The sequence below is a fragment of the Capra hircus genome, chromosome 23 (assembly GCF_001704415.2).
Source record: "Capra hircus breed San Clemente chromosome 23, ASM170441v1, whole genome shotgun sequence".
Taxonomy (NCBI): Eukaryota; Metazoa; Chordata; class Mammalia; order Artiodactyla; family Bovidae; genus Capra; species Capra hircus.
The window spans coordinates 21,958,436-21,982,353 of record NC_030830.1 but is presented as its reverse complement, the minus strand read 5'-3'; the positions used below and the strand labels follow the sequence as shown (position 1 = coordinate 21,982,353).

The window sequence follows — 23,918 nt, the reverse complement described above, 5'->3', positions numbered from 1 at the left end:
AAGCCCTTGGGCCAGGACTCAGGGAGTGTGACAAAAAGCTCTCGGTGCAGGAGAGGAGGGATCAGGACAACGTCCCAGGTTCCCCGGAGGGCAAGGGTCTCAGGGTCTCAGAGTCAAGGGCGGTATCTGGGGCCGGGACGCTCCATCTTGGAGCTTCCCCTCTCTTCGAGTTTCACCTTCTCTCTCACAACCTGTGTCAGCGCCTCCTAACTGGACGACATTTGTGGCGCGACCCCAGGTCTCACTCCTATTGGGTGTCCGATTTCTGCCGGTATTCATCTTCGCGGTTCCAGGTTACCAAGTGTTCATCCACCTGCTGGACTCGCTTCTCCCCAGACCCCAGAGATGCGGGTCATGGGGCCGAGAACCCTCCTCCTGCTGCTGCCGGGGGCGCTGGTCCTGACCGAGACCTGGGCGGGTGAGTGCGGGCTCGGGAGGGAACGGCCTCTGCGGGGAGGTGGGCCGGACAGGGCAGGGCTCCCAGGGAAGGAGCGAGCCCGCCGCCCTCGCCCCGACCTGCCCCCTCCGCCCGTCCCGTCCTGTCCCTCCCTTGCTTCCCGCCCCCTCTTCTCTGCCCCCCAAGTCCTGGTCTTTCTCCGACCTTCTCCGTCTCACTAGCGCCTCGCCCCTCCCTCCTCCCAGTTCCATCACCTCGGACCCGGGACCCGCGCCGCGAGGAGGTCGGGCCGCGTCTCACCTCTCCCCGCCCCCAGGCTCCCACTCGCTGAGGTATTTCTACACCGCCGTGTCCCGGCCCGGCCGCGGGGAGACCCGCTTCATCGCCGTCGGCTACGTGGACGACACAGAGTTCGTGCGGCTCGACAGCGACGCCCCGGATCCGAGGATGGAGCCGCGGGCGAGGTGGGTGGAGCAGGAGGGCCCGGAGTATTGGGATCAGGAGACGCGGAGAACTAAGGAAGCCGCACAGACTTTCCGAGCGAACCTGAACAGCCTGCGCGGCTACTACAACCAGAGCGAGGCCGGTGAGCGACGCGGGCCCGGGGCCGAGTCACGGCCCCCATCTCCAGGGACCGGCGGGGTCGCCCGAGTCTGCGGGTCCGAGGATCACCCCAACACTGAGGGACCCTCCGCTCCCCCCGACCCGGGAGGAGCTCGCGGGGACTTGACCCGGTTTTATTTCAGTTTGCATTTAATCCCTGCGGATGGTGGGGGCGGGTCAGGGTCTCACACCCTCCAGGAAATGTATGGCTGCGACGTGGAGCCAGACGGGCGTCTCCTCCGCGGGTATGATCAGTTCGTCTACCTTGGCAGAGAGTACATCACCCTGAACGAACACCTGCGCTCCTGGACCGCGGCGGACACGGAGGCTCAGATCTCCAAGCGCAAGTGGGAGAAGGAAGGTGAGGCAGAGGCTCGCAGGAACTACCTGGAGGGCCGATGCGTGGAGTGGCTGCCCAGATACCTTGAGAAGGGGAAGGACACGCTGCTGCGCGCAGGTACTAGGGGCGTGGGGTCGCCCTGATCTCTCCTCGGGCTGGAGCTGGCTTCCCACGAGAAGAAAGTGGGGTCCCTGTGGGAACAGCGCGCCAGGTTCTTGTCAGGAGAGGGAGGAATGCGCCCAGGTTTTCATAGCCTGTACAAGACGGTGACTCTCCAGTAGTTTCATTTCTCTGGAGAATTAAGGAATCCAGTGCCTTTGAGGAAGAAGCAGGAAACCATCCCTGAAATAACTGGTCAGCGGTGCCCTTTCACCCTGCCCACCATCTTGTGACTCTTGACTTTCACCCTGCCCGCCATTTTGTGACTCGTTACTTTCTCAAGGCCTGTTCTTAGACTAGAGCATCATAAGAGGCCAGACTCCAGCTTTTCTGAGTCATTCAGTTTCCAACAAAGTCAGGACCATTGCTCTGTATTCTCCCCCTTAAGGTGGAGCATCCTACCTTGGCTCTCACCCTGACTCCACTACTTTACAAGGACTAGATTTTCCGTGGCACCAGAGTCCAGACTGGTGTCTGGTGTTTGTGGTTTTTCTTTTCAAACTCATTTTCTCATCATTGCTTAGAATGATCACGTGATGCTTCCTCCACAGCCCATGGGAGTAACATAAACTGTGAATTTTCTGATTCTTCTTCCTCAGAGCCTCCAAAGGCACATGTGACCTGTCACCCCATCTCTTGAGCGTGAGGTCACCCTGAGGTGCTGGGCCTTGGGCTTCTACCCTGAGGAGATCTCACTGACCTGGCAGCATGACGGGGAGGACCAGTGCCAGGACATGGAGCTTGTGGAGACCAGGCCTTCAGGGGATGGAGTCTTCCAGAAGTGGGCGGCCCTGGTGGTGCCTTCTGGAGAGGAGCAGAGATACACGTGCCCTGTGCAGCATGAGGGGCTTCTGGAGCCCCTCACCCTGAGATGGAGTAAGGAGGGGGATGGGATGGAGCTTTTCTCAGATAAAGCAGGAGCCCTTCAGGACTCAAAGGTCAGGACTCAAGCCTGAGGTCAGGGCCTCTTCCTTTTCCTCCACAGAACCTCCTCAGACCTGCTTCCTCATCATGGGGATCATTGTTGGCCTGGTTCTCCTCATGGTGGCTGTGGTGGCTGGAGCTGGGATCTGGAGGAAGAAGCGCTCAGGTAGGGAAGGGAGGGAAGGATCTGAGTTTTCATGTCTCACTGAGGGGTTTCAAGTCTAGGTAGAAGTTTGCCTGCCTTTTTCCTGGGAATTACCATCCATACATATGGGCTTGCTGGTCTGGAGCTGATGCTAACATTGATCCTTTTGTAAAGTACATGTGAAAATGAAAGATAGATTTTTCACCTTCATATTTCCAGTTGGGGCCTGTTTCTCAGCACTTGAAGATCAGAGGCGAAGGTCCCCACTGAGTTCAGACCTCTAGAAGGGTTGGAGATGATCCAGACCCCCCACATCTCCTTTCTTTATATTCCTGATTCTGTCCTGGATTTTTGGTTGCAGTTCCAGAAAGTTCTCTGGGGTCCAGAACTAGAGTGTTTCTCTAGGATATCATGATTCACTCTTCTCCATGGATTCTCATGTAATGTTTTCTTCTTGCAGATGAAAACGGACGGAGGTACACTCAGGCTGCAAGTAAGTACAGAGGGGGTATGATTCCTGAGACCCTTCTGAGGGTGCAGACAAGAGGCCATGGGGAGCTCGCCCTCCTCAAAATTCCTTCTCTAGTTTCTCTCCTGTGGGTTCTGACCACATCCTGGTCTTGTTCTCTCCCAGGCAGTGACAGTGCCCAGGGCTCTGATGTGTGACCAGAGCTCTCATGGATCCCAAAGGTGAGACCCTGGAGGGTCCTGACTGGGAGAGGAGTTGGTGCAGGGGGGACACACTGGGTGGTGGGGGTCTTTGAGTGGGACATGTGAGCATGTGGGGGGCTGTGGAGAATGTGAGCCCTTACATGACTGACCTACACTGGTTCATGATTCTTTTCTTTCAGTGTGAAACAGCTCCCTTGTGGGGACTGAGTAAAGGAAGATTCCATATCTCACCCCTGCATTATGACTTGAAGATCTGATTTCTCTTTCTGCGGAAGTCATCTGCCGGGGGCCAGCGTGAGGAACTCCGCCCATGGCAAAGGTCATGCGGAAGGAAGCTTTGCATACACAAAGGCGTGCTCAAGCCTCAGGAAACCCCCTGTTCCCGGGCATCTACCCCCAAAACCAGAGTACTTTACAGGGGGCTCTCCCCCATAACCATTTCTCTCGGAGGAGGAGTTAACTTGCAGCTCCAATTAATAAAAATTCCTGGGCGTGATAAGAGTGTTTCAACTTCTGAACTCTGAAGGTTCTCTGGTCTGCCTGATCCGGTTCGTCTGGCCACATGTGATTGTTCCAGGCCTCCAAACTGTGAGAGGCATGGGATGTTTCTAAATACAGACTCTTTTGAGAAGTTAGAAGATCATTAGTATAGTATTAGTGGGTTGATGAGGAATTATTTTGGTGAAGGGTTTTTTCATTTGTTGTGCCAATAATTACTGCTAATTCCCTTCCCTGGGTGTGACAAGGGTGTCTCAGGTCAAACCTCTCTGCTGACAGACTAGCTTGTGTGACAACCTCTCAACCATAAACAGCACAGAGAGTTTGGAGTATTAGCATAGGGCTTTTCTCATTGACTCATCAATGATTGCCGCCAGGCCTCCAAATCCTTAGACATCTGGGAATATATTAATCAATGTATTTGGAATATAGAAAAGGAAATATAGTAGTTTTTTGATGTTAGCAATACTAGACTTTTTGAGTTAATGAATTTTCTCTTTTGTTATAGATCACTGTACTTTGTTATAAATCACTATAAATCACTATGCTACGTAAAAATGTAACTTTATCACTATCTTAAGACAAAATAGATCTTAAGGGGAACATTGGTGAAGGGTTTACATTTGTTGAGCCAATATTTGCTGCTAAATCTCCATATTCCTGCCCTTATAATGAATATAACTAGCATATAGGAGGTTCATGGGGTCGCAAAAGGCGGACATGACTAAGCGACTGAAGTGAACTGAACTGATGCAGCTGAAGTTTAAGGATGAGACTTAATTGACAAGGCAAGAATTACATGGACAAGTAAAGCTCTACATGACTTAACTTGATGGTGTTGCTTTCCTGGACCAGTGAATGGTAAACTTGTGGCATAAAAGAGATTATGTTTTTTTCTTTGAAATGAGTGTGCTTGGTGAACATTAGCTTTACTCTGATGATGCTGTAAAAGATCTGATACACTGCAAGAGGAACAGAAGTAAGTATATCATGTTAGAATAGGGCACAGAATGGCATGTTACTTATACAATCTGCTATTATCCACTTGTGTTAGAGTAACTTAAGAAAACCTGGTGTGAATATCGGCCCCTCAAAATTCTCATGCTTAGATGAAGTTCAAAAGATGGTGTTCTACTCTTAAGATAGGCCTTGCACAGATATTGCTATGTTGTATTATTGTAAAAATGAGCTGCTTTTTCTTAGGAAAATCAAAAGGCTTACGGTCATATTTCAAAATGCAAATTATTTTTCCAAAAAAAAAAAATCTTCTAAGATGACATAGGAAGTACACATCAAGCACTTCTGCTGCATTCCAAAGTATTATGTCCCAAGGAAAATAACTCGGGTGAGCTGAACTAGCCTCTCTTTCATGGAATACAATGTTTACTTCAAAAAATGAATGACACTGGAAGATCTATAAAACTTAGTGAAACATTGTATTAGTTTTAAAAATCTTATATTAGTATAAAAGAGAGTCAATGTGCAAAATAAGCTTATGGATTTTAGTGTAATAGAATAGGAAACATTCAATAATACAATTTCAGGTCCACTTTGAAAATAACCTTTGAGACTTTTACCTCGTTGCAGCCGAGAAAGCAACATGAGTCACCAGCAGCTCTACTGGAGCCACCCGAGAAAATTCGGCCAGGGTTCTGGCTCTTGCCGGGTCCGCTCAAACTGGCACTGTCTGATACGGAAATATGTGCCTTATCCGGAAATGTGCTGCCAGTGTTTAGCCAGTATGCGAAGGACATGGGCTTCATTAAGTTGGACTAACGGAACTTCTTTAAATGGCTCATCCAGCACATCAACCTCAGGCAGAAATAATAAGCTCTTTGTATATAAAATAAAAGCTTTCAAACTTCAGAAAAAAAAAAAAAAAGAAAATAACCTTTGAGAAACTACCACTTTTGTAGTTTTCATTTTGGATCAAAGATGAACTTAGATAATTATCTGAAAAGTCATTTAAATACTATTACGTATGTGTGGGCTTTTTATTTTCATAGATTTCAGCCAGAATAATGGATTTAACATAGAAGCAAACAGAAATATCCAGTGATCTTCTAATGAGAGTGGCAAGGAGAGACTTGCAAAAATATAAAAATGTAAAAAGCTCCACTGTTCCCACTGTAGTGCTTATTTGGGGAAATAGTTATATTCCATATTAACTGTGTTATTAATATTATTCTAAATAAATGAATAAGCAAATTGTAACTATTATTTCTACTATGGAAAATATCGATAGAAGTAACTATAAACAAAATTACCCTTGGGGTCCTCACTAATTTGTTGGAGTGTATAAATATTCTGACCAAAAATGTTTTGAAAATCGCTGACTACAAGCCCCTGGGCCAGACTCAGCGAGTGTGACAAAAAGCTCTCCGTGCAGGAGAGGAGGGATCAGGGACAACGTCCCAGGTTCCGCGGAGGGCAAGGGTCTCAGGGTCTCAGAGTCAAGGGCGGTATCTGGGGCCGGGACGCTCCATCTCGGAGCTTCCCCTCTCTTCGAGTTTCACATTCTCTCTCACAACCTGTGTCGGCCCCTCCTATCTGGACGACATTTGTGGCGCGACCCCAGGTCTCCCTCCCATTGGGTGTCCGATTTCTGCCAGTATTCATCTTCGCGGTTCCAGGTTACCAAGTGTTCTCTACCCGCTGGACTCGCTTCTCCCCAGACCCCGGAGATGGGGGTCATGGGGCCGAGAACCCTCTTCCTGCTGCTGCCGGGGGCGCTGGTCCTGACCGAGACCTGGGCGGGTGAGTGCGGGCTCGGGAGGGAACGGCCTCTGCGGGGAGGTGGGCAGGACAGGGCAGGACCCCCAGGGAAGGAGCGAGCCCGCCGCCCTCGTCCCGACTTGCCCCCTCCGCCCGTCCCGTCCTGTCCCTCCCTTGCTTCCCGCCCCCTCTTCTCTGCCCTCCAAGTCCTGGTGCTTCTCCTTCTTCTCGGTCTCACGAGCGCCTCGCCCCTCCCTCCTCCCTTTTCCGTCACCTCGGACCCGGGACCCGAACCGCGAGGAGGTCGGGCCGCCTCACCCCTCCCCGCCCCCAGGCTCCCACTCCCTGAGGTATGTCTACACCGCCGTGTCCCGGCCCGGCCGCAGGGAGCCCCGCTTCATCGCTGTCGGCTACGTGGACGACACGCAGTTCGTGCGGTTCGACAGCGACGCCCCGGATCCGAGGATGGAGCCGCGGGCGCGGTGGGTGGAGCAGGAGGGGCCCGAGTATTGGGATCAGGAGACGCGGAGAACTAAGGACGCCGCACAGACTTTCCGAGTGAACCTGAACAGCCTGCGCGGCTACTACAGCCAGAGCGAGGCCGGTGAGCGACGCGGGCCCGGGTCCGGGTCACGGTCCCCATCCCCAGGGACCGGAGGGGTCGCCCGTGTCTGCCGGTTCGACTGTCACCCCAACACTGCGGGACCCGCCCGATCCCCGACCCGGAAGGAGACGGGGGTACTTGACCCGGTTTCGTTTCAGTTTGGGTTTAATCACCGCTGATGGTCTGGGCGGGTCAGGGTCTCACACCCTCCAGGAAATGTATGGCTGCGACGTGGGGCCGGACCGGCGCCTCCTCCGCGGGTATGATCAGTTCGCCTACGACGGCAGAGAGTACATCACCCTGAACGAGGACCTGCGCTCCTGGACCGCGGCGGACACGGCGGCTCAGATCACCAAGAGCACGTGGGAGAAGGAAGGTGAGGCAGAGGCTCGCAGGAACTACCTGGAGGGCCGGTGCGTGGAGTCGCTCCGCAGATACCTGGAGATCGGGAAGGACACGCTGCAGCGCGCAGGTACGAGGGGCCCGGGGGCGCCCTGATCTCCCCTCGGGCTGGAGCTGGCTTCCCACGAGGAGAACAGCGCGCCAGGTTCTTGTCAGGAGAGGGAGGAATGCGCCCAGGTTTTCATAGCCTGTATAAGACGGTGACTCTCCAGTAGTTTCATTTCTCTGGAGAATTAAGGAATAACAATGCCTTTGGGGAAGAAGCAGGAAACCATCCCTGAAATAACTGGTCAGCGGTGCCCTTTCACCCTGCCCGCTATCTTGTGACTCGTGACTTTCTCAAGGCCTGTTCTCAGACTAGAGCATCATAAGAGGCCAGACTCCAGCTTTTCTGAGTCATTCAGTTTCCAAAGTCAGGACCATTGCTCTGTATTCTCCCCCTTAAGGTGGAGCATCCTACCTTGGGACTCACCCTGACTCCAGAACTTTACAAGGACTAGGAAATTTTCCCAGACACCACAGCCCAGGCTGGTGTCTGGTGTTTGTGCTTTTTCTTTCCAAACTCATTTTCTCATCATTTCTTAGAATAGTCATGTGATGCTTCCTCCACGGCCCATGGGATTAAAATAAACTGTGAATTTTCTGATTCTTCTTCCTCAGAGCCTCCAAAGACACATGTGACCTGTCACCTCTTCTCTGAGCATGAGGTCACCCTGAGGTGCTGGGCCTTGTGTTTCTACCCTGAGGAGATCTCACTGACATGGCAGCGTGATGGAGACGACCAGACCCAGGACATGGAGCTTGTGGAGACCAGGCCTTCAGGAGATGGAACCTTCCAGAAGTGGGCGGCCCTGGTGGTGCCTTCTGGAGAGGAGCAGAGATACACATGCCCTGTGCAGCACGAGGGGCTTCTGGAGCCCCTCACCCTGAGATGGGGTAAGGAGGGGGATGGGATGGAGCTTTTCTCAGATAAAGCAGGAGCCCTTCAGGACTCAAAGGTCAGGACTCAAGCCTGAGGTCAGGGCCTCTTCCTTTTCCTCCACAGAACCTCCTCAGACCTGCTTCCTCATCATGGGGATCATTGTTGGCCTGGTTCTCCTCATGGTGGCTGTGGTGGCTGGAGCTGGGATCTGGAGGAAGAAGCGCTCAGGTAGGGAAGGGAGGGAAGGATCTGAGTTTTCATGTCTCACTGAGGGGTTTCAAGTCCAGGTAGAAGTTTGCCTGCCTTGTTCCTGGGAATTACCATCCATACATATGGGCTTGCTGGTTTGGAGCTGATGCTAACATTGACCCTTTTGTAAAGTACATGTAGAAATGAAAGATTTTTCACCTTCATAATTCCAGCTGGAGCCTGTTTCTCAGCACTTGAAGATCAGAGGCGAAGGTCCCCACAGTTCAGACCTCTAGAAGGGTTGGAGATGGTCCAGACCCCCCACATCTCTTTTCTTTATATTCCTGATTCTGTCCTGGATTTTTGGTTGCAGTTCCAGAAAGTTCTCTGGGGTCCAGAACTAGAGTGTTTCTCTAGAATATCATGTTTCAGTCTTCTCCATGGATTCTTACGTGATATTTTCTTCTTGCAGGTGAAAATGGAGGTAACTGCACTCAGGCTGCAAGTAAGTACAGAGGGGGTGTGAGTCCTGAGACCCTTCTGAAGGTGCAATAAGAGGCCATGGTGGGCTCGCCCTCCTCAAAGTTCCTTCTCTAGTTTCTCTCCTGTGGATTCTGACCACATCCTGGTCTTGTTCTCCCCCAAGCAGTGACAGTGCCCAGGGCTCTGATGTGTGACCAGAGCTCTCATGGATGCTAAAGGAGAGACCCTGGAGGGTCTTGACTGGGAGAGGAGTTGGTGCAGGGGGGACAAACTGGGTGGTGGCGGTCTTTGAGTGGGACATGTGAGCATGTGGGGGGCTGTGGAAAATGTGAGCCCTTACATGACTGACCTACACTGGTTCATGATTCTTTTCTTTCACAGTGTGAAACAGCTCCCTTGTGGGGACTGAGTAATGCAAGATTCCATATCCCACCACCTCATTATGACTTGAAGATCTGACTTCTCTTTCTGCAAAAGTCATAATGTGCCTGTCCCTCTATTAGCATAATGTACAGAAGTGGTGAGCCCCCTCTGTCCACCACGACCCCACCTCACCCTGTACTGTTTTAATACCATGTTTTATTGCCACCCGGTATTCCATCACTTCATGGGAAATAGATGGGGAAACAGTAGAAACAGTGTCAGACTTTATTTTGGGGAGCTCTAAAATCATTGCAGATTCTGACTGAGCGACTGAATTGAACTGAACTGATGGAGCTAAAGTTTAAGGATGAGACTTAATTGACAAGGCAAGAATTACATGGACAAGTAAAGCTCTGCATGACTTAACTTGATGGTGTTGCTTTCCTGGACCAGTGAATGGTAAACATGTGACATAAAAGAGATTATGTTTTTTTCTTTGAAATGAGTGTGCTTGGTGAACATTAGCTTTACTCTGATGATGCTGTAAAAGATCTGATACACTGCAAGAGGAACAGAAGTAAGTATATCATGTTAGAATAGGGCACAGAATGGCATGTTACTTCTACAATCTGCTATTATCCACTTGTGTGAGAGTAACTTAAGAAAACCTGGTGCGAATATCTGCCACTGAAAATTTTCATGGTTAGATGAAGTTCAAAAGATGGTGTTCTAATCCTAACATAGGCCTTGCACAGATATTGCTATATTGTGTTTCTTATTGCAAAAATGAGCTGCTTTTTTTTTTTTTTTGGAAAATGAAAAGGCTTATGGTCATATTTCAAAATACAAATTATTTTTCTAAAAAAATCTTCTAAGATGGCATAGGAAGTACACATCAAGTAGTTTTGCTACATTCCAAAGTATTATGTCCCAAGGAAAATAACTCGGGTGAGCTGAACTAGCCTCTCTTTCATGGAATACAGTGTTTACTTCAAAAAATGAATGATGTTGGAGGATGTACAAAACTTAGCGAAGCACTGTATTAGTTTTAAAAAATCTTATATTAGTATAAAAGACAGTCAGTGTGCAAAATAAGCTTATGGATTTTAGTGTAATGGAAATATTCAATAATATCATTTCAGGTCCACTTTGAAAATAACCTTTGAGACTTTTACCTCGTTGCAGCCGAGAAAGCAACATGGGTCACTGGCAGCTCTACTGGAGCCATCCGAGAAGATTCGGCCAGGGTTCTGGTTCTTGCCCGGTCTGCTCAAACCGGCACTGCCTGATATGGAAATATGTGCCTTATCCGGAAATGTGCTGCCAGTGTTTAGCCAGTATGCGAAGGACAGGGGCTTCATTAAGTTGGACTAGCGGAACTTCCTTAAATGGCGCATCCAGCACATCAACCTCAGGCGGAAATAATACTAGCTCTTTGTATATAAAATAAAATCTTTCAAAACTTCAGAAAAAAAAAAGAAAAGAAAAAAAGAAAATAACCTTTGAGAAACTACCACTTTTGTAGTTTTCGTTTTGGATCAAAGACGAACTTAGATAATTATCTGAAAAGTTATTTAAAATACTATTACATATGTGTGGGCTTTTTATTTTCATAGATTTCAACCAGAATAATAGATTTAACATAGAAGCAAACAAACATCCAGTGATCTTCTAATGAGAGTTACAAGAAGAGACTTGCAAAAATATAAAAATGTAAAAAGCTCCACTGTTCCCACTGTAGTGCTTATTTGGGAAAATAATTATATTCCATATTAACTGTGTGTTATTAATATTATTCTAAATAAATGAATAAGCAAATTGTAACTCTATTATTTGTACTATGGAAAATATCGATAGAAGTAACTATAAACAAAATTACCCTTGGGGTCCTCACTAATTTGTTGGAGTGTATAAATATTCTGACCAAAAATGTTTTGAAAATCGCTGACTGTAAGCCCCTGGGCCAGGACTCAGGGAGTGTGACAAAAAGCTCTCGGTGCAGGAGAGGAGGGATCAGGACAACGTCCCAGGTTCCCCGGAGGGCAAGGGTCTCAGGGTCTCAGAGTCAAGGGCGGTATCTGGGGCCGGGACGCTCCATCTTGGAGCTTCCCCTCTCCTGGAGTTTCACATTCTCTCTCACTACCAGTGTCAGCGCCTCCTAACTGGACGACATTTGTGGCGCGGCCCCAGGTGTCACTCCCATTGGGTGTCCGATTTCTAACTGCCGGTATTCATCTCCGCGGTTCCAGGTTACCAAGTGTTCATCTACCGCTGGACTCGCTTCTCCCCAGACCCCGGAGATGCGGGTCATGGGGCCGAGAACCCTCCTGCTGCTGCTGCAGGGGGCGCTGGTCCTGACCGAGACCTGGGCGGGTGAGTGCGGGCTCGGGAGGGAACGGCCTCTGCGGGGAGGTGGGCAGGACAGGGCAGGACCCCCAGGGAAGGAGCGAGCCCGCCGCCCTCGCCCCGACCTGCCCCCTCTGCCCGTCCCGTCCTGTCCCTCCCTTGCTTCCCGCCCTCTTCTCTGCCCCCCAAGTCCTGGTCCTTCTCCGAGCTTCTCCGCCTCACGAGCCCCTCGCCCCTCCCTCCTCCCAGTTCCGTCACCTCGGATCCCGGACCCGAACCGCGAGGAGGTCGGGCCACCTCACCCCTCCCCGCCCCCAGGCTCCCACTCCCTGAGATATTTCTACACCGCCGTGTCCCGGCCCGGCCGCGGGGAGCCCCGCTTCATCGCCGTCGGCTACGTGGACGACACAGAGTTCGTGCGGCTCGACAGCGACGCCCCGGATCCGAGGATGGAGCCGCGGGGGCGGTGGGTGGGCAGGAGGGGCCCGAGTATTGGGATCTGAGCACGCGTAGAACCGAGGACGCCGCACCGACTTTCTGAAAGAATCTGAACACCCTGCGCGGCTACTACAACCGGAGCGAGGCCGGTGAGCGACGCGGGCCCGGGTCGGGTCACGACACGCATCCCCAGGGACCGGCCGGGTCGCCCGAGTCTGCGGGTCCGAGGGTCACCCCGACACTACGGGACCCGCCCCCCCCCCCCCGCCCCGCCCCGGGAGGAGCCGGCGGAGCTTGACCCAGTTTCATTTCATTTGGGTTTAATCCCTGCGGATGATCCGGGCGGGTCAGAGACTCACACCCTCCAGGAGATGTACGGCTGCGACGTGGAGCCGGACGGGCGTCTCCTCCGCGGGTACAGTCAGTACGGCTACGAGGGCAGAGATTACATCGCCCTGAACGAGGACCTGCGCTCCTGGACCGCGGCGGACACGGCGGCTCAGATCACCAAAGGCAAGTTTGAGCAGCGCGGTGCTGCGGAGCCTGTGTGCAACTACCTGAACGGCGAGTGCGTGGAGGGGCTCCGCAGGTACCTGGAGAAGGGAAAGGACAAGCTGCTGCGCGCAGGTACGAGGGGCGCGGCGCCTCCCTGATCTCCCTTGCGGCTGGAGCCAGCATCCCACGAGGAGAAGAAAGTGGGGTCCCTGTGGGAACAGCGCCCTAAATTCTTATCTGGAGAGGGAGAAATGCTCCCAGGTTTTCATATTCTGTACAAGACGGTGAGTCGCCAGTAGCTTCATTTCTCTGGACAATTAAGGAATCCAGTGCCTTTGGGGAAGAAGCAGGAAACCACCCCTGAAATAACTATTCAGCGGTGCCCTTTCACCCTGCCCGCCATCTTGTGACTGGGGACTTTCCAAGGCCTGTTCTCAGACCAAGAGCATCTTAAGAGGCCAGACTCCAGCTTTCCTGAGTCATTCAGTTTCCAACAAAGTCAGGACCATTGCTCTGTATTCTCCCCCTTAAGGTGGAGCATCCTACCTTGGCTCTCACCCTGACTCCAGAACTTCACAAGGACTAGGAGATTTTCCCAGGCACCAGAGCCTAGGCTGGTGTCTGGTGTTTGTGCTTTTTCTTTTCAAACTCATTTTCTCATCATTTCTCAGAATGGTCACGTGATGCTTCCTCCGTGGCCCATGGGAGTAACATAAACTGTGAATTTTCTGATTGTTCCTCTTCAGAGCCTCCAAAGACCCATGTGGCCCATCACCCCATCTCTGAGCGTGAGGTCACCCTGGGGTGCTGGGCCCTGGGCTTCTACCCTGAGGAGATCTCACTGACATGGCAGCGTGATACGAAGACCAGATCCAGGACATGGAGCTTGTGGAGACCAGGCCTTCAGGAGATGGAACCTTCCATAAGTGGGTGGCCCTAATGGTGCCTTCTGGAGAGGAGCAGAGATGCACGTGCCCTGTGCAGCATGAGGGGCTTCAGGAGCCCCTCACCCTGAGATGGGGTAAAGAGGGCGATGGGATGGAGCTTTTCTCAGATAAAGCAGGAGCCCTTCAGGACTCAAAGGTCAGGACTCAAACCTGAGATCAGGGCCTCTTCCTTTTCCTCCACAGAACCTCCTCAGACCTTCTTCCTCACCGTGGGGATCATTGTTGGCCTGGTTCTCCTCATGGTGGCTGGAGCTGGGATCTGGAGGAAGAAGTGCTCAGGTGGGGAAGGGAGGGAGGGATCTGAGTTTTCTTGTCTCACTGAGAGGTTTCAAGTCCAGGTAGAAGTTTGCCTGCCTTGTTCCTTGGAAATACCATCCACACATATGAGCTTGCTGGTCTGGAGCTGATGCTAACATTGACCCTTTTGTAAAGTACATGTGGAAATGAAAGATTGATTTTTCACCTTCATAATTCCAGTTGGGGCCTGTTTCTCAGCACTTGAAGGTCAGAGGTGAAGGTCCCCACTGAGTTCAGACCTCTAGAAGGGTTGGAGATGATCCAGTCCCCTCACATCTCCTTTTTTATATTCCTGATTCTGTCCTGGATTTTTGGTTACAGTTCCAGAAAGTTCTCTGGGGTCCAGAACTAGGGGGTTTCTCTAGGATATCATGATTCAGTCTCCTCCATGGATTCTTACGTGATGTTTTCTTCTTGCAGGTGAAAAAGGAGAGAGCTACACTCAGGCTGCAAGTAAGTACAGAGGGGGGGTGAGTCCTGAGACCCTTCTGAGAGTGCAGACAAGAGGCCATGGGGGGCTCGCCCTCCTCAAATTTCCTTCTCTAGTTTCTCTCCTGTGGATTCTGACCACATTCTGGTCTTGTTCTCCCCCAGGCAGTGAACTTTCATCAGACCAGAGCTTTGATGTATGACCAGAGCTCTGATGTGTGACCAGAGCTTTCATGGATGCTAAAGGTGAGACCCTGGAGGGTCTTGACTGGGAGAGGAGTTGGTGCAGGGGGGACACACTGGGTGGCGGCGGTCTTTGAGTGGGACATGTCAGCATGTGGGGGGCTGTGGAGAATGTGAGCCCTTACATGACTGACCTACACTGGTTCATGATTCTTTTCTTTCACAGTGTGAAACACCTCCCTTGTGGGGACTGAGTGAGGCAAGATTCCATATCCCACCCCTGCATTATGACTTGAAGATCTGACTTCTTTTTCTGCAGAACTCATCTGAATGTGTTTGTGCTGCTGTTAGCATAATGTAAAGAAGTGGTGAGCCTGGCCCCCCTCCGTCCACCACGACCCCTCCGCACCCTGGACTGTTTTCTCTGATGATCCTTCCTGATCCAACAGAAGCTGGACTGGGCTGTCTCCGTCTTTGGCTTAACTTCTTTTCCTTTTTCATATCTTATTGAAAATCAGGATCCAAACTACATATTTCCCCCTATAGGTCCTCATCAATCTTGTCCCCTAGTGTTTGTCTATGTGGGTCTGTTTTGTAAAACTTTACAAATGTTTGTACAGTTTTATTATGTCTAAATGTCTTTCGTGATATTAAATTAAATTTAGTAAAATAAAAGAAATTGTTTTTCCTTTATGGTCAGTTTAGTCATTTTCATATATGCTTTATCCTTACTAATCAAGTCTTTTATTTCATTTTTCAGTTTTTTTTTTTTCATTTCCCTCGAAATATCACTGTTGCTGCTGCTGCTGCTGCTGCTAAGTAGCTTCAGTTGTGTCCGACTCTGTGCGACCCCATAGACGGCAGACCACCAGGCTCCCGCCATCACTGGGATTCTCCAGGCAAGAACACTGGAGTGGGTTGCCATTTTCTTCTCCAATGCATGAAAATGAAAAGTGAAAGTGAAGTTGCTCAGTCGTGTCTGACTCTTAGCGACCCTATGGACTGCAGCCCACCAGGCTCCTCTGTCCATGGGATTTTCCAGGCAAGAGTACTGGAGTGGGGTGCCACTGCCTTTTCCAATATCAGTGTTACTGGTTTCTAGGAACTCATTTATGACTGTGGATAGTAGCTATTTGTCATGCAGTGTAAATGAAATACCATGTTTTATTGCCACCTGATAAGCCCTTAAAGCAGAGTCTAATTTAGGTTTATATTTGGTTAGAAAATAGGACCCATAAGTCAACAAGAATGGTTTTCTGAAAAGAAAAATATCCTGTGATGTAGTGTGAAGGAGGGTTGGTTGCCAAGAAGGAAAGAACAGCTCTTGTGAGAAACACACAAGTGGCACTGATGTCAATGTGAGTAGATGTTATGCTGTAGCTACCACAATACAACATTTGGCCTGAAGTCACATTAATAAAGATATAGGGAGGTGCTTAACACTGATCCTGCTTTCCAGGTGGCTCCGTGATAAACAATCCATTTGCCAATGCAGAAGACTTAGGAGATGCAGATTTGATTCTTGGGCTGGGAAGATCCCCTGGAGAAGGGAATGGCAGCCCACTCCAGTATTCTCGCCTAGAAGATTCCATTACTGAGGAGCTTGGGGGGCTTCAGTCCCTGGGTCGCAAAGAGTTGGATGTGAATGAGTGACTGAGCACATACACAGCGCATTACACTGAGCATTCATTCACACCAGCTATATGCCAGACACATGACACAGTGTTTTACATCTGGGAAACATCACTGCAGTTAAAGGGAAAAATTGCTGGCCTTATGGAGCATGTATTCAAGTGGTAGGAGACAGACTATATCTTATCAGTAGGCTAAATAAGGAAAGTGTTCTGTTATGGAAGGATGAGAACAATAGAAAGATGCAGTGGGGAAGGTGATGCGCAGTGTGAGTGTGAGGACAAGGAAGGTGGCTGTTGTACTAGGGTGGTCACTGTGGGTCTCACTGGGAAAGTGGCCTTTGGGGAAAGATTTAAAGGACATGCTGAGTTACCCCTGATGACTGGAGGAGGTTCTTTCCAGGCAGGGGGAACCTCCAGGCAAATGCAGCAGGGCAGGAGGATGTCCGTGTTTTTCTGTTAAAGTGAGGAGGCCAGTATGGCTGGAGCAGATTAACTGAGATGAGGTCAGAGGTACAGCCAGACCTTGTAGGCCTGGAGGGTATTGGACGTGTTTTGACTTTTCCTCTGAGTGAGATGGGAGTTATAAGATTGTTTTCAGCAGAAGAAGAATGTGGTATGACATTTACTTTTTGATATTTTAACTTTGTCGGAGTATAGTTGACTTATAATGTTATAGAAGTTTTGGGTGTACAGCAAAGTGATTCAGTTATTCATATACATATACTCATTCTTTTTTAGATTCTTTTCTCATATAAGGAATCACAGAATATTGAGTAGGTTTTCCAGGGCTATACAGTAAATCCTTGTTGGTTGTCTGTCTTTTCGGTAGCAATGTATGTGTGTTCATCCCAGGCTTCTGATTTAATCCTCCCCACATGTTCCCTTGGGAAGCATAGATTTGTTTTTGATATCCGTTAGTCTGTGTCATGGACTTCCTGGTGGCTCAGATGGTAAAGCCTCTGCCTACACTGCAGGAGTCCTGGGTTTGATCCCTGGGTCGGGAAGAGCTCCTGTAGAAGGAAATGGCAACCCACTCCAGTACTCTTGCCTGGAAAATTCCATGGACGGAGGAGCCTGGTAGGCTACAGTCCATGGGGTCACAAACAGTCGGACACCACTGAGCGACTTCAATGTCAATGTATTTAAAAAAAAAAAAGTCTGTCTGTTTTGTAAATAAGTTCAGTTGTATGTTTTTAAAAAACTAGATTCCACATATGAGTGATATCTCAGGTGGAATCATTGTCTTTCTCTGAGTTACTTCACTTAGTGTGATAATGTCTAGGTCTGTCCTTGTCACTGCAAATGACATTATTTATCCAAATAGGTCCAAGATGCAGATGAGTCCACTTCTGCTAGACCCTGAGCCTCAGTATGCACTCCACATCAACAAGCTAAATGACACACTCACACGTGCTATGACTTTCAAGGCAGATCATTAAGGCAAATGTTTGACCACGGTCCAATTCTTTGAAATCCCACCACTTTCCCAAAATAGCTGGAATACTCCTCCCACTCATTAGCCTATGAAATAACCCACTCTTATAAAAACTGACAACTCTGTGCCCTCTTGCGACTCTCGCCTTCTGAGATGGCTTACACAATGTCTACAGAGTGTGTTTCTCTCTAAAAAACCCACTTTTTACCTATCACTTTGTCTCTCACTGAATTCATCCTGAGAAGAGACATCAAGAACCTGAGAATCAGTAAGTCCTGAGACCAGATGTGATGTCAGTTAAAAGAATGTGGATTTGAGTCCCAATCTGAGTTGCCCAGTTTCACTTGGATTCTTTGTCCCACATCTTAGCTTCCAGATCTTCAGCTCAGACTCCCCAGGGCTCTGCCCCCCCCTTCGTGTGATCATAGTGCAGGAAGGCCTGACCATCCAGGTGTCCCCCAGCAAAAAAGCTGGGCTGCACAGATCCATCCTGGGACAGCACCGTGATGTTGTAACAAAGACTGTGGGATCCTGGGGAAGGAGGAACCGCAGATGAAGCTGCTTTCTGGAGACAAGTGCACATCAGATGTTTAACAGACAAGTTCTGCGTCCTGACCTGCTCCAGGTGCTGAGGATGCAGAACATGCATGGGTACAAGGGACCAGAATGAGGAGTTCCACACGGGAAAATGGGAAAGAGAAGGAGGGAGAGGGTACTCGAGGAGTGGAGGGAGAGGGTGGAGATGGACACACGTGTAGGACAAGTGCCAGGGCAGGGAGGCACCGGCTCCCTAAGGGTCCAGGCAAGAGGACAAGGGGAGAGGCAGGAAGAGCAGGGTGAGGGGAGGTGGAGTCAGAGGAAGTGAAGGGCAGTGTCAGACCCAGGACCAGAGGGACCCCTGGTCAGAGGCGGGGCAGGTGAGATGGAGAGCGAGGGTTACTGCCCCTGGTGCAGGCTCATCATGGGCAAGGCGGGCTCCAGGGGGGCTGAGGCAGGAGGCAGAGGAGCCTGAGGGGCTGGGCTGTGGCCCCAAGAGAGATGAAGGTGGGCCAGTAACTGGGGGAGGTGAAGGAGTGGGTCTGGGTGCAGAGTGCAAAGAGGCATGGTGAGGCCCTGGGTGGGGAGGTGGCTGCACCTGCCAGTGTCCCCTGGGAGAGGAGTCAGTGCCATGCGCATGGGGGTCATGGAGAATTAAAATGTCGGAGTGGCAAGAGAAGATGGAACTGAAAGCCAAGGTGCACATTGGGAAGCACCTACATGGTGGGAGGGGCTGGAGGGAGTGAGGTCACACCTCCTCAGAGGGTTCGGGTCAGGCAGCCAGTACAGGGGGCATGGCGCTGGGAGATGAACCCCTCTAGGGAAAGATCAATTGACCTAATGGCATAAAACAAAGATTTTGTTGAGGTAGTGAGAGCTTGCTGGTATCCAGGAACCAAAGAGAGGGTGATGAAGGCCAAGGAGGTGGGCAGTGGACCAAGGGCAGTATTCCCACTGTGGAGGAGGGGCAAGAGGCTGCAGAGGAGATAGTGGAGAGGGCCTGGGACTGGGGGACAGGGCGTGGACATGGCTCAGGGCTGACCCCCTCCCTTGGGTTAGCGTGAAGACAGAAGAGAGGTGCCCCGGGTGAGAGAGGGTGAGAGTGTGGTGGTGATTCAGGGAACCACAGAGGGGGCTTGTGATTGATGAGAATTTGGTGAAGACCCAAGGCACTCGCACAAGGGTGGGAGGAGGGTAAGGTGCCATGGCAGGAGCTGCAGAGGGACCAGGGCACGTGGAGTCCAGCACCTGCGACCTGGAGAGTGGAGGAATCCAGAGGGTGAGGCTCAGGATGCAGGAGTGGGGAGGGGCCGTGTTGGGGGAAAGGCCCCCCTTGGACAAGGGCCAAGAGCAGGTGCATGCACGGGGGGTGGAGGTAGGAGGGTGGGTGTCAAGTGGGGGACAGGTCCTCCCCCAGGAACTGGGCACTGTGCTCAAGGCCCAGGGATCATTGGCAGGAGAGCTCCCCCTGGTGATGAAAATAGGGCAGTGAGGGTGGAGGGAAGTGCCCCTGAGCAAAAGTCACCCTAGGGGGTGGAAAAGGCTAGTGAAAGGTGAAGGGAGGTAGGAGCCTTGCAGGTGACTGATCCTCGCAGGAAAAGACCCATGAGGGGAAGAGAGGGACTTGTGGTGGGAAAGGGGATATGGTGGTGGGGACTCCCTAGGAAGGGATCAGAGAACTGTAGAGAGGAGGGGGCAGCAAGGGGGGGAGGGCAAATCCCGACAGGGCACAGGAGATGCCAGGGGAAGAGGTGTGAAAACTGTTGTGGAACACCAACACAGCAGAAAATTTGAGTTCATATTAGTGGGGAGGTGGGATGTGAAGAGGGAAGAGGGGAGTGGAGACCACAGAAATCACAGGAAGAGTCCTTTGGCCACAAAGCCACCAGACTTTAATTTCTGTCTATGGAAATAATCAATAAACAGTCCGTAATAATAATAGAATGGAATTTTATTTGCACCAAACTGACTAGCCTATAAACCAGCTACTCAGATAACTCTGAGAAGCTGCTCCAGAGATGCAGTTTTCAGCACAGTTGAGTTTTTTTGGTTGCTGTTGGTTTATTTTGTTGTTTTTTATTTTGGTTTTGGGTTTTTGTTTATTTTTTGGTGTTTTTTAGGCACACCAAAATCTTAGTTCCCAGACCAGAGACTGAAGCCCGGGCCATTAGCAGTGAGAGTGCTGAGTCCCAGCTCTTCCACCACCAGGGAATTAATTCTTTTTCACCACAGTTGTATATCTTGTCAGAACAAAAAACATCAAACAAGTTAGGATAGATTTCTCCAAGGTTTAAAAAACAAAACCAAATAGACTGCACGTGCGGCAGGTACAGCATGGCCTTGACTAGGAGGTGAGTCTTATCATGAAAGGGGGACCAGGGTCTGCGGCCCAGAAGAGGGGCATTTAGTTTTTAGGAAGTGTGGTTCAGGGCTCTGTGTGTTTCCCAGAGCTCCTGGTCGCTAGAAAAAGACCTTTAACTCCAAGGACTGAGGCCCCCTGAGCACAGTCTGCCTGGAAACTCCTTGATTCCCGAGACCAGAAATGAGAAGAGGGCAGAGCTGGGAACAGGAGGAGAGGACAGCACTCAGGGGCCTCGGAGGGCGCCCCACGACTGCTGGGAAGTGGCCACCAGAGCCTCGGCCCTCCAGGAGCCCTTGCAGGCCTCTGACAGGAGAAACGCGGGAGGTGGGGGCAGCCTTCCACCCAGGGGGTTCAGAGCATGGAGGTGTGTGAAGAGGAGGAAAGCGGGCAGGGCAGGTGCAGCAGGGCGAGCAGCGGTTGGCAACTGGAAAGAGACAGAAAAGCGGGGTGTGCTGTGGGGGCAACAGGTGGTCGCAGCAGGCGGTGGGGAGGCCTCTCGACCTTACCTTGCCCCCCACGCTCCCCATCCTCGCACTCCCCCACCCCCTCCCCAGGACATGTGAGATGGTGCCCAGGACACTCACCGAATCCCACCCACACCCCTGAAACCGCCCCAGGCTCCCAGCTGAAGACCTCAGCGAACCCCACTCACCGCGCGGTAGCCGGGGGTATGAAAAGGCAGCGCGGGGTAGAAACGGCAGGACAATGAGCCGCCCCGGAGGCCGCGCGGAGTCTGACCGCTAGGGGGCGCTGCTTCTCGCCGGGCGATGCCGCCTCCGCGCCTGTGGTCAAGAGTAATCTCTGAGCGCTCTGCTCAGTTCCTTTGAAACTCGCTTCTCCTTCCTGCACCTTCCTCCTTCTAGCTTGTTCTAGTCTTTTTCGCTTTTTACGCTCACCCTCAACCGTTGGAGGGTTTTCGCTGTGCTGGCCCAGGACCTGGGCATTTTATCTTTTCTGTTGCAGCTTCTCAGGGGCCTGTCTGGGGCTGTGATGGGAGGCCGTGATGCGGTGATGGAGGCCATAACCCTGCCTTCTCTCTGCTCGCTTCGTCGGACTGGGGCGGTTAGGCGAACACCCCAACTAAGACAGACACGTGCTTGAATTTAACTCACACTGTTGAGTGCCTGTGTTTCCGCGCCCGTCTTCTTAAAAGAGAATAGTGTATCTCTTCAGACGGAATTTCATCCAGGAAAAATAAGTGGCCTGGAAGTACTAATGTTCCAAGAATTCCTCTCAGGGCCTGGAGTAGATAGATGTTTCTTCTATTTTAATGATATTTTACATCACCTAAACTCATTAGGAAACCCCCTGAGGTGAGAAATGTCTCTCATTAAAAACAATCCAGGTCACTTCTCCAGTAAACACCTGCATTAGCCCACTAGCTCCCCTCCTTGCTGAGGGCTGTTCCTGGATTATCCATTCTTCTAAGTTCCATTAGTTCCACACTCTCTGATGACCCATTAGTGATTCTCAGCTCTTCACAAGCAAACTAGACCAGAACACTGCAGAGTGTGCCACAAGCATTGGCTTGGATTAGACTCAAAGCACTTCTTCAAAGGGCAGCACTTTGAAAACTAGGAATCTATCATGTTAGTCATGATGGAAAGAGATTTCTGGAATTTCAAGTACCAAGTCTACCGGAGAGGGAAAACAGTGTTGATTCCCGGTTTCGATAACGTGCCATAGTACCTGAGGTGCTTCCACTGGGATAAGTTGGTTGCAGATTGAGTGGGACATCTCTATTTTTGCAATAATTTTTGGTGAGTTTAGGATTATTTCAAAATGAAAAGGAGAGAATCAGGGAGAGGAAGCAGAGGGAAGAGAAAGGAGGTGGCGGGGAAGAGAAAAAAGAGGAGGAAGAAGAGGGACATTAATAATGTCCTCAATGAAAAATTGAGGACATTTCAGGAAAAAGGGCTCTCTTTATTCCTGAGGTTTTGGCCCCAACTCTATTGTGACTTCCCACCTGAGTGAGTGAACTGGCTTAGTGAACATGCCTGATCACAGTGACTTTTTCCTAGAGAAGAGGCTGGCTGCGTGGAAGCCCACCCTCCAAGCTCCGTCACGTCCCATAAGTCCTTCCCTCTTAGTCCTCCAAAGGAGGGGCACTGAGCCATCAGGAAGACCATGGAGCTTATTTTTAAACCCACTCTATGTCTTAGCGCTCTAACATAGATTATTTCCCAGATGTGTTTTTGCTTATTTGACTGTTTTTTTAAACTTTTACCAAACTTGTCCAGATATATATTTTTAAAGGGACTTCCCTGGTGGTCCAGTGGCTAAGACTCCACTCTCCCAATGCAGGGGGCCCTGGTTAGATCCCTACTCAGGGAACTAGATCCCACATGCCACAGCTGAGCGTTCTCATGCCACAACTAAAGCTACCACATAAAGACCTGGGGCAGCTACAAAACATAATGACAAGCTGTGGTCCTTATACCACTTTCCAAATCTGATTCTCTTCTCCTAGATGCAAGCATTTCAATAATCAATTGGCTTTTATCTTCTTGTTTTAATAACAAGTTGTATCACAGGAGGAGAAATTGGGAGGTTGGGATTAACATATACACACCACTGTATATGAAATAGATAACTAATAAGGACCTACTATACAGCACAGGGAATTCTACTCAATACTCTGTAATGGCCTATATGGGAAAAGACTCTAAAAAGAGTGGATATAAGTTTATGTATAACTGACTCACTTTCCTGTCCACTTGAAACTAATTGTTGTTGAATTGTTAAGTCATGTCTGACTCTTTGTGACCCCATGGACTGCAGCACATCAGGCTTTCCTGTCCTTCACTATCTCCCAGAGCTTGCTCAAACTCATGTCTAGTGAGTCAGTGATGCCATCCAACCATCTCATCCTCTGTGGCCCATTTCTCTCTCTGCCCTCAATCTTTCTCAGCATCAGGGTCTTTTCCAGTGAATTGGTTCTTTGCACCAGGTGGCCAAAGTATTGGAGCTTCAGCTTCAGCACCAGTCCTTCCAATGAATATTCAGAGTTGATTTCCTTTAGGATGGACTGGTTTGATCTCCTTGCAGTCCAAGGGACTCTCAAGAGTCTTCTCCAGCACCACAATAATACTTTGCATTCAGCCTTCTTTATGGTCCAACTCTCACATCCATAACTACCAGAAAAACCATCGCTTTTACTATAGGGGCCTTCGTTGGCAAAGTGATGTCTCTGCTTTTTAATACACTGTCTACGTTAGTCATAGCTTTTCTTGCAAGGAGCAAACGTCTTTTAATTTCTTGGCTGCAGTCATTATCCACAGTGATTTTGGAGCCCAAGAAAAGAAAATCTGTCACTGTTTCCACCTTTTCCCCTTCAATTGGCCATAAACTGGTGGGACCAGATGCTATGATCTTAGTTTTCTGAATGTTGAGTTTTAA

At 50.2% G+C, this 23,918-nt stretch overlaps 2 protein-coding genes and 2 pseudogenes across 2 annotated transcripts; all 4 read left to right on the top strand.

The window, feature by feature from the left end:
* On the top strand, window positions 314-9,157 carry LOC102170045 (BOLA class I histocompatibility antigen, alpha chain BL3-7-like). The gene is made up of 6 exons (XM_018038880.1): window positions 314-418; window positions 714-983; window positions 7,254-7,529; window positions 8,120-8,395; window positions 8,505-8,609; window positions 9,043-9,157. The coding sequence occupies exons 1-6, from the start codon at window positions 346-348 to the stop codon at window positions 9,123-9,125; spliced, it is 1,083 nt and encodes a 360-aa protein (XP_017894369.1). The 5' UTR covers window positions 314-345; the 3' UTR covers window positions 9,126-9,157.
* On the top strand, window positions 5,094-5,887 carry LOC108633464 (annotated as a pseudogene).
* On the top strand, window positions 10,322-11,105 carry LOC108633465 (annotated as a pseudogene).
* On the top strand, window positions 11,680-15,212 carry LOC102168905 (BOLA class I histocompatibility antigen, alpha chain BL3-7). The gene is given in 10 exon segments (XM_018038881.1): window positions 11,680-11,789; window positions 12,081-12,233; window positions 12,236-12,349; window positions 12,552-12,827; window positions 13,442-13,552; window positions 13,555-13,716; window positions 13,826-13,921; window positions 14,360-14,392; window positions 14,534-14,614; window positions 14,778-15,212. Coding segments are annotated over 9 exon segments (1,056 nt in total). The 5' UTR covers window positions 11,680-11,716; the 3' UTR covers window positions 14,572-14,614; window positions 14,778-15,212.